Source organism: Xenopus tropicalis, chromosome 1 (genome assembly GCF_000004195.4).
Source record: "Xenopus tropicalis strain Nigerian chromosome 1, UCB_Xtro_10.0, whole genome shotgun sequence".
Classification (NCBI taxonomy): domain Eukaryota; kingdom Metazoa; phylum Chordata; class Amphibia; order Anura; family Pipidae; genus Xenopus; species Xenopus tropicalis.
The window spans coordinates 122,506,117-122,516,373 of record NC_030677.2 but is presented as its reverse complement, the minus strand read 5'-3'; the positions used below and the strand labels follow the sequence as shown (position 1 = coordinate 122,516,373).

General features: G+C 36.7%; 3 protein-coding genes across 3 annotated transcripts in view; 2 read left to right on the top strand and 1 right to left on the bottom strand.

Annotated features, from left to right (window-relative positions):
- The first annotated feature begins 827 nt into the window (after window positions 1-827).
- LOC100490987 (gamma-crystallin-4) lies at window positions 828-2,645 on the top strand. The gene is made up of 3 exons (XM_002933976.5): window positions 828-878; window positions 1,737-1,979; window positions 2,306-2,645. Exons 1-3 carry the CDS (start codon window positions 870-872, stop codon window positions 2,579-2,581), a joined length of 528 nt encoding a protein of 175 aa, XP_002934022.1. The 5' UTR covers window positions 828-869; the 3' UTR covers window positions 2,582-2,645.
- A 3,259-nt stretch (window positions 2,646-5,904) lies between these two features.
- On the bottom strand, window positions 5,905-8,294 carry LOC101731166 (gamma-crystallin-4). Its single transcript, XM_004910831.4, has 3 exons — window positions 8,238-8,294; window positions 7,545-7,787; window positions 5,905-6,234 (listed from the first exon to the last, which is right to left on the bottom strand). Exons 1-3 carry the CDS (start codon window positions 8,244-8,246, stop codon window positions 5,959-5,961), a joined length of 528 nt encoding a protein of 175 aa, XP_004910888.1. The 5' UTR covers window positions 8,247-8,294; the 3' UTR covers window positions 5,905-5,958.
- Window positions 8,295-9,401: 1,107 nt separating this feature from the next.
- The window catches only part of c9orf72 (chromosome 9 open reading frame 72), a 49,453-nt gene continuing 48,597 nt past the window's right edge, over window positions 9,402-10,257 (top strand). Inside the window, 1 exon segment of the mRNA NM_001016262.3 lies at window positions 9,402-9,590. The gene's annotated coding sequence lies outside the window, so the exon portion shown is untranslated.

Sequence of the window (10,257 nt, the reverse complement as noted above, 5' to 3'; positions counted from 1 at the left end):
CCAGTAGGTCCTTCCAACGGACACGAGGGCACCCACTCCGTTTAGAAGAAGGGAGGTTCCATTTAAATATTAGGAAAGGATTTTTTACAGTGAGAGCTGTGAGGTTCTGGAATTCCCTCCCCGAATCAGTCGTGCTGGCTGATACATTATATAACTTTAAGAAGGGGCTGGATGGATTCTTAGCAAGTGAGGGAATACAGGGTTATGGGAGATAGCTCTTAGTACTAGTTGATCCAGGGACTGGTCCGATTGCCATCTTGGAGTCAGGAAGGAATTTTTTCCCCTCTGTGGCAAATTAGAGAGGCTTCAGATGGGGTTTTTTGCCTTCCTCTGGATCAACTAGTAGTTAGGCAGGTTATATATAGGCATTATGGTTGAACTTGATGGACGTATGTCTTTTTTCAACCCAACTTACTATGTTACTATGTTACCTAGGGTGAAGCAGTTTTGAAAAACTGTCCTTCCCAAAATTCTTCTAACAATTCCCAGCATGTGCTAGGGCAGCAGCAAATGTAGAAGTGAAAATAGATGTGGTTTCCCTTTGATTCCATTCAGATCTTTATGTTCAAAATATTTGCCTGCTTGGACTGCTAAATTACACAGTATTAGACTGTTTGGAGAGCCTATGCAAAGCAATGTTACAATAGAAAATTAACTGCTGTTCATAGAAAGTAGTGGAACGTAGGTGCAGTAAGCACAGAGAAACAACAGTCACAGAACAGCAAGAGAAAAACAATAAATGACAAAAGGGCTTTACATTTCCCTTACTGGACAAAAACTGTATGTATACAGGCAGCAGCAATCCAGGACATATATAAAGGCTTCCTCTTCTCACTCTACAACTGAGCTGAAACTTCCATCCATTCAAAATGGGAAAGGTAAGTGTATAACAAAATGTTGTTAACTAAATTTAATTCAAACCTTTGCCTTTTATTTACATCATTGAAACAATAGAAACAATAAATTGAAAACATAGAAACAATAAAGTGGGGTGAAAGATTTAATTGTTGTGTAATCTTTCAACCCCAACAAGATTAAACCATATTTTAATATCAAAAGAATATATACCTCTAACTAATCATATTTTATTATTCATTCCATTTCAAGGGGAATAACAGTGAGATCTATGAGTCATTACAGTAGTCTACAGTGCTTTGAATACTTTATTAAAAACACATTTATGTATTCATAATGATTTAATGGGGATCTATGTAACTTTGAAATTGATTAATATTTATGGTTCTTGCATAATTTTTAATCTGGTGCATCAGAAGGTATCATACTCTGTTTTGTCTTTTCCAATTTACATTACTCTTAACCAGGAAACAAGTGCAAGAGCACTCAACAGGGGCAATTCTGCCTTAGGTGGCCTACCCAATAAGGAGGAGCTGCATCTCCTTAATGTTACAAGGAGTACAACACCTAAAACATAAAAACATAATAATTCAGGACACTGAAATCCCTTTTTTTAGTTGGAATTTTATAAATGTTAAGCGCATCAGTATACAGAAACTTTGCATTGTTAAAAACATTATTTTACATAACAATGCCTTTATCAACATATTAATCAAAATTTCACTGATTAGTTTTAATTTTTTTAATTTACATTAATGAATTAAGGAAACGAAAATGTACACTGCATTTTGCTTTATGCCTATGGTGTAGAGTTAACTACGGGCATATGTTTCCCCACTTCATTTTTTTTATTATTAAGCAATATATTCCTTCTTATTCAGATCTTCTTCTACGAGGACAGGAATTTCCAAGGCCGCTGCTATGAGTGCAGCTCAGAGTGTTCTGACCTGTCCTCTTACTTCAGTCGCTGCAACTCTATCAGGGTGGACAGTGGGAACTGGATCCTGTATGAGAACCCCAGTTACAGGGGACACCAGTATTATCTCTGGAAAGGAGAATACCCAGACTTTCAGAGATGGATGGGCTTCAATGACTACATCAGGTCCTGCCGCTTTATTCCCCATGTAAGTGTTTTCAAATATTTCCTCAAACCACCCTAGGGTTGCAGTAGTTAAAATACATATTGCCTTTGTACTGCTACTGTTGCTATATTAGTATCATTAGTAATAATTAAATACTAGCTACTACAATTTAAGGTAGCAAAACCATCATGAACATGATATCTTCAAATATGTTATATTATATTTTGATTGCAAACACTGTTGGATCTAATTATTTTGACATTAATATTAAGGACAGATCATGTAAAAAGCACAGTGTAACGAAAATTTTTAGTTTACTTGTCCCACTACAAATATATCTGTAATTACACTTATGTTCATATTTAAAGTACCAGGGTCAATATAAAATGAGAATCTATGAAAGAGGAGACTTCCAAGGGCAGATGATGGAGTTCTTTGATGACTGCCCCAATACTTATGATCGATTCCGTTTCCGTGACATTCACTCCTGCAATGTGTCTGATGGCCACTGGATGTTCTACGAGGAACCCAACTACAGGGGGCGTCAGTACTACCTGAGACCTGGAGAATACAGGAGATTCAGTGACTGGGGAGCCTCAAGCGCCAGAATTGGATCTTTTAGAAGAGTTCATCATATGTTTTAACTAATTTGTGAAATATAAGAATGAAACTACATACATTTTAAATAAAAATACAGATAAAATGAAATTATTTCTGGTTTATGTGCTGTTACTGCTATTATACGTAGTTTGTTTCAAGTTTTCTTTAGGTTCAATCCTAAAACATTTTCATGTTTCCTAAACTTACAGTTTGGGCATGTACAGTTCATGCTGCACACAGGAAAGCCCCACAACTCTTTAAGTTAATTTTGAAGAGCAAACAGAGTTGCAGATATGACTTCAAGATCTTAATTATGCTGATTAATCTTTGAAGATATTAATGTCATAGGAAATGGGGCAAATACATTTTGTTTCTGTTTATTTTGGCATCTTTACCCATAATTATAAGTGAACCCTGTGGTGTTGTGTGTGCAATCTATTGGTTTAGGCATGCTATGAATAAGATGCATGCCACAGGCAGTACTGACTAACACCAACCATGTTGTAGAAATGTGAAAATGACCTACAGTAGTTTACAAAAGGTGCAGCACAATGCAAGTCTTGAATTTCTATTCTGTTTTACAAACTGGAAATTAAGATACAAAAAATAAACATATTGGTACCAACAAAACACGCAGCATAGTAACATTTTAGATCAGAAGGTCAGAAAAACTTGGACAAGTCCTTATACTAAGCTGGTACTAAAGGAGAAGGAGAAGGAAAGGCATTTTGGCATTTTACTACCAATAGATTAACCACATTAGTGCAAGCTAGAATGCTATATTAATTCTGCAGAAAGCTTTACCATACCCCAGTAAACAGCCCTAGAAGAGCTCCCCATTTGTTTAAGATAGCAGCTGCCATTTCAGCTTGGTCTCAGTAGCTTCAATGCTGCAGCTCTAGCTGCTGCTGTTTCCACAAAAGGAGACAAGAATCCTGTATTTCTTTTGAAAGAAGACACAGAGTGCTTATGGCTTTATTTACATAGACCTTTCTGATAAAGTTTACTTAGCTTTCCTTTTCCTTTAATTCCAGTAACCCTGCATTGCCTTACTGTATAAAAAGGCATACAACCCTTTCTTGACTAGTTTACTATACAATGTTTGGAGGTGTGAGGTTAGTAGGGATGCACCACATCCATTTGGTTTGGGATTTGGTCTTTTTCAGGAGGATTTGGACCAAATTCAAATCCTTAAGATCACGTGACTTTTCGTCCTTTATACACAGAACTTGAAATTCATAACCACATGTGCAGCTCTAATGCCTAAGCCTAATTTGTATAGAATTTGAATTTGGTTCGGTATTTGGTCAAATATTTTACAAAGGATTCAGGGTTTGGCCAAATCCCAAAATAGTGGATTTGGCGCATTTCTAAAGGTTTGTACTACTCACAATAACACAGGAGATAATCTTGCTGCTAGAGATCAGTATTAGTTAGTTTAGGACTCTCCAAGAAGGCTGGAGAAGCTCCAGCACCAACAAGTTTCACTTTACATGTACTGTATATAGCATTATTCTGTTGTAGTGATACCTAGGGGCCCAATCATTAAACCACAATTTTTTTGTGGTTAAAATCACGATAATTTCTGATGGTTGTATGAAAATATCGTGGTTGCGTTCCGAAAATCACAAATTTTTCAGATCCAAGCGTTCGTAAATGGGGGGGAAACCTTTCTGGCTTTGAAACCTTCAATGCAAGATGTTGGAAGCCTTCCATAGGACTCAAAGGCACTCTACAGATCCAGCCTGGCCAGAAGCTTAAATGAATTCTGAAATGGTTGTAGTCTTCGTGAAAAATACGACTTTTTCGTGGTAGTTAACAAAAACCACAAAAAAGTTGTGGAATTTTCGTGGACATTACAAAAAGTTTTCTAAAAAAAAATTGTGGTTTAATGAATGGGCCCCCTAGTATCCGCCACATAATATTACAAGGATTAAACTTTGAATATAAAGTTATTGGTTCCTCATTTCACATTTTTGACATTTTAATTGTAGTATTTATAGGTCTTGAAACCAATTTCTGTTTCCTTTAACTTGTAATTTGTTTTCCTCTTCATTCCTGTTTATTCCTCTTCATTCCTGTTTATGTTGTTACATTTAAGATAAGCCACATTGGAGAGCCATTACTTTTTTCATATTTTATAACAGTAATGTATTGTTATAAAATTTTAAATGATATTCTGTGTCTTTAGTTGAAAACCTGATATCGTAATCTACTTGTTGAAATAGTGATTTTTCAGGTACTAATATTTGTCTTCCTGGTCAAAATAAAGTAGATATATAGACAGAGTACCACACACTGGGATTTAATATACAAACATTTTTATTAGAAACATTTTTGTAATAAAACTTTTTTCTGTATATGAAGTCCCAGCTTGTGCGGTATTCTGTCTCTCTCTCTCTCAACTTTTTTGTCTTCCCAAAATTTTTGTCTCTGTTCATTTTTTAGCGCAACATTTTTGCTGCAGTTATGCGAACAAATTTGAAGATGCCTAAATGCGGAATTTCGCTGTGAATCCATGCTTGCCAAAAAAATTTGCTCATCACCAGGTATTATGATGTAGATGTTTATCATTCATTGGACTTTTACTACATAGGACCTAGGTTTGGGCCTTAAAATTAAGAACAAATAAGGGACAGTACAAAGATAAACAAAGCAAAATACTTTTTTGCATGTATTTTTTCATCCAAATAAATAATAAATAAATGTGACAGAAGATACTATTTTTAGAATTGAGGAGTTTCGTTAACTTTTTTTTCTCCTTTATTGATATGTATTTGCAATGTATTTTCTTTTTTAGGTACATAAACCTGTGGGATAAGCACCAAATTAGGTAATCTTTTAACTGGGCTGGACAAAGATATGTGAGTGGCTAACTGGTTCTATACATTGCCATATATATTCTAATAGACTCAAAATAAATACAATGATAATTATATTGAAGGCAGAACTAAATATATGAAGGTGAGGCAATGCTGACAGTACAAGTACGGGATTCAATTTTTTCAGTAAATAAATATTGACATTTACGGGAAGAAACCAATTAATGTCTATTAAAGGACACCTTGGTATGCATCCCTGGAGTACAGTGTATAATGTATCATCAAGGGCCAGGCTCAAACTAAAAGTTGCATTATATCCTGACCAGCAATTCTGACATCAGACACTTGTTAGGTGTTACTATCAGAGAGTTAGATTATTAGGAAATTTTCTGTGTGAGTCTAAATGTAGACCCTGTACAGGAGCCAGTGTTAAGCCAGGAATTCACAACTAAATGAACATTACATAATTTCCTTTAGCCTTGAAGAATCGCCAGAAAAAGTCTATTAATACACAAAATTAGTAAATACTCTGCACATCAGTATCATATGATTTGCAACTTTTATTGTAACATATTTAATTTGTTATACTCTTGAATTAGTTAAAACATATGATGAACTCTTCTAAAAGATCCAATTATGGCGCTTGAGGCTCCCCAGTCACTGAATCTCCTGTATTCTCCAGGTCTCAGGTAGTACTGATGCCCCCTGTAGTTGGGTTCCTCGTAGAACATCCAGTGGCCATCAAACACATTGCAGGAGTGAATGTCACGGAAACGGAATCGATCATAAGTATTGGGGCAGTCATCAAAGAACTCCATCATCTGCCCTTGGTAGTCTCCTCTTTCATAGATTCTCATTTTATATTGACCATTGTGCTTTAAAAATTAAAATAAGTGTAATTACTAATAATGCTATAACCGAATAGATATGCAAACTTAGCAATGTTTGCAAATACTGTATTATTAAATATTTAAGGAACATGTTTCATATAAATTACATTAGGAAAGCACCAAGCAGCTACAGTTAAGCCATCTTAAGCCATCTCTATTTATGTTAATAATTTAAGGGGCTACAAAACTGCATCCATTAAATTAGGAACATTTGATAAATAGATGGTATGTGTAACTCCAACATGCAGTAGAAAAATATTGTAATTATTTGGTTATTTAAGGCATCAAGACTTAAGGTAAAATAAAAGAACTAATCAGCTCTAGATCCCTACATTAGGGGGCCCATTTACTTACTCACGAACGGGCCGAATGCGTCCGATTGCGTTTTTTTCGTAATGATCTGTATTTTGCGATTTTTTCGGAAAATTATCGCGACTTTTTCGTTACCAATGCGATTTTTGCGGAAAAACGCGAGTTTTTCGTAGCCATTCCGAAAGTTGCGATTTTTTCGTAGTGTTAAAACTTGCGCAAAACATCGCGCCTTTTAAGTTTTAACGCTACGAAAAAAGCGCAACTTATCGCGCAAGTTTTAACGCTACGAAAAAAACGCAACTTTCGGAATGGCTACGAAAAACTCACGTTTTTTCGCGCAAAACGTATTGGTAACGAAAAAGTCGCGATAATTTCCGAAAAGTCGTAAAGGCGCCGAAAAAATCGCAAAATGTTCGTTTTCCAATCGGAATTTTTCCAATTCGGTCGGAATTCGTGTCTTAGTAAATCAGCCCCTAAGTGTATTATTAAGTTGTGAAAGTATTATTTATTAATAAATGTAATATATTAGCTTAAGTTTTTTAAATATAGCGGGCTATCGGGCACCCACAGATTCTAATTTGAGACACTTTAAATGACCATAATATATGAAAAATAAATGTAAATAATACTACTAAAGGTATGGGATCTGTTACTTGGAAACCCGTTATCCAGAAAGTTCCAAATGGCAGAAAGGCCATCTCCCATAGACTACATTATAAGCAAATAATTCTAATTTTTAAAAATTATTTCCCTTACTCTGTAATATTAAAACAATACCTTGTACTTGATCCCAATTAAGGTATTAATAATCCTTACTGGAGGCATAACAATCCTACTGGGTGTAATTAATGTTTAAATGATTTATTCGTAGACTTAATAGAGATCCAAATTATGGAACAATCCCTTAACCAGAAAACCCCAGGTCCCCATGCCTGGATAACAGATCCCATACCTGTATTGCAATTCAAGATGAAAACACTTACATGGGGAATAAAGCGACAGGATCTGACATAGTCATTGAAGCCCATCCATCTCTGAAAGTCTGGGTATTCTCCTTTCCAGAGATAATACTGGTGTCCCCTGTAACTGGGGTTCTCATACAGGATCCAGTTCCCACTATCCACCCTGATAGAGTTGCAGCGACTGAAGTAAGAGGACAAGTCAGAACACTCTGAGCTGCACTCATAGCAGCGGCCTTGGAAGTTCCTGTCCTCGTAGAAGAAGATCTAAAGAAATATAGTATAACCTTAATTTAGTCTAAATTCTTTATTGTACTAATTGTTTGTTGATATGATGGCTCTATCCATTAATTAATTTTATTCTCCATGCTTGTCATCTGGCCAGTAGTGATATGTGGGTCGAGAAATCCTCGACTCGCACCCGACCCTAACCCGCCCACTACTCAATGATGTCACAAAAGGGCAGGTTGTGTCAGGCGTGCGCCTATGAATTAGAGAGCTGGAAGAGGAAGACGGCAATTTTAGGGTGAGCGGAAGAGTTCAACCCGAAACCGCCTGTGACCCACAATTGATGTGCTGAGGAAGTCCTGAGCCTGTCCCACACATCACTACTGGCCAGGGCTTTGAAGAGACAGTAACAGAGCATATTTTGACATGCATAACCTCCAGGTTTTTATTATTGGAAAGAATACAAATAATTGAATGGTTCTGACTTACCTTTCCCATTTTTAATGAATGGAAGTTGCAGTGCAAATGAAGGGTGCAAAGAGGCAGCCTTTATATATGTCCTGTATTGCTGCTGTCTGCATACATTGAGTCAACAGCTTTTTTTTTTGCTTATTGGGGAAAATGTAAATATCTTTTGTTTTATGTATGTGGGGTTTTGTTCTGTTTGTTTTGTTGTGCTTTTTGCTTACATTTTTGTGACATTGTTTTCTTTGCGTCCCATAGCTTTACTTTTTCTAAAGAGCAACTAAAAGCAGCCGATAATAGACTTCAATGTAAATTACCTGACAAACACTAGTAGCTACAACAGTAGCCAGAAAAAGCAAAGTAATTTACATCCAAGGTTATGAGCGGGCCTGATTAGCAAAAAAGGAGATAATGGGGCACAAGTGGAAGATTCCTAATTTTTACAAATCATTTCCTTTTTCTCTGTAATTATAAAGCAGTACCTTGTACTTGATCCTAACTAGGATATAATTAATCCTTATTGGAGGTGAAACAATCCTATTGGTTTTATTCAATATTTAAATGTTTTTTAGCAGACTTAAGTTATGGAGATCCAAATTACGGAAAGATCCCTTATCTGGAAAACCCCAGGTCCCGAACATACTGTATAATAGGTCCTATACCTGTTCCTTCCAACCAGTATACAATAGTTTATTAAGGGCAATAGCACACAGGGTTACTTTGGTCTCTTTAAAGGAAAATATGTCTATGAAGATTTTTATTCATCCAGGTCATACAAAACATACAATGCCGCTTTGACATCCTTACCCCGGCGGTTTCGCAACAGTTTACACATCCAGTCATGTACTTTGAAGGATTAACACCTGCATCAATGAGAATCATGGTACCATTGTGACTGGATCATACCACCTTACACCTGTCAGTTTCAGCTAACACCTAACTGAATAAGTTCAATGGAACCATTGTGATTGGATGTGACTGTACTACCCTCAAGGGTTTAAATGCCGGGAATTCCATACCAGTCATTTGAACTGAAGAAGCCACTCAGATGAAAGATGGTGAAAGTTTCTTTAAAGGAAACTATACCCCCAGAATGAATACTTAACCAACAGATATATATATATATATCAGTAAATATTGCCCTTTTACATCCCTTGATTCACCATTTAGTGATCTGTGAGTTTCAGCCAATACCTAACTGAATACGTTCAATGGAACCATTATGATTGGATGTGACTGTACTACCCTCAAGGGTTTAAATGCCAGGGAATTCCCTACCAGTCATTTGAACTGAAAAAGCCACTCAGACGAAAGATGGTGAAAGTTTCTTTAAAGGAAACTATACCCCCAGAATGAATACTTAAAGGACAACTAAAGGTAAAAAAAAGTACTTCTCAAATTAATGGCAATTAAGAGAACATATACTTACTCATAGAGATTCTTTATACTGTTCAGTGCTTTCTTCACAGTGCTCCTTTGTTTCCCATAAAAGTTTCTTCTTGTAGTCCAAGGCATAGACAGGCTTTCTTGCTTGTCAAAGATAATTTAGGGCGCACGCCTGCACATTGCTTTCCTACTGCGCCCCATGTATGCGCAGTAGCCAGCCTTGTGTAGTCTCCTGGATTGATGACGCTCGGGGCACATGACAATCCCGAGCGTTATCATTGACCTCTCTGCCCCTCCTGTCAGCACATTGCCAATCACAGACACACTTCTGCTCAGGGCGTTACTATAGCAACGCCCTGGACAGAAGCGCCGCTGGTTTTTCCTCTGAGTTGACATGGAGTTGGGGTGGATTTTAGCAGGAGCAGCAAGCAGCGTTGTGCTCTGTCTGACTGAGGTCTGTACTTCTCCTGCCTAACTAGTTACATGAAGAATAAGTTTTCCTGGCAACATGTGCAGTACCGGGCATGAGATTAGAGAAGTGAAATGATGAACGCAATATGCCGGCCGCAAAGTGTGAATAGGAGGCGATATTCTTTACCTTGCTGCACTAATTTAGTAAGTGTATTTCGAAAAATAAAGCAGCGTTTCAGGAGGGGGC

What these genes read in the sequence shown, in the direction of transcription:
- LOC101731166 (XM_004910831.4), bottom strand. An exon ending in CCTGTCGCTTTATTCCCCAT is followed by an intron (nt 6,235 to 7,544) that starts GTAAGTGTTTTC and finishes TAATTTTTAAAG; the next exon opens with CACAATGGTCAATATAAAAT.
- LOC100490987 (XM_002933976.5), top strand. An exon ending in CCTGCCGCTTTATTCCCCAT is followed by an intron (nt 1,980 to 2,305) that starts GTAAGTGTTTTC and finishes TCATATTTAAAG; the next exon opens with TACCAGGGTCAATATAAAAT.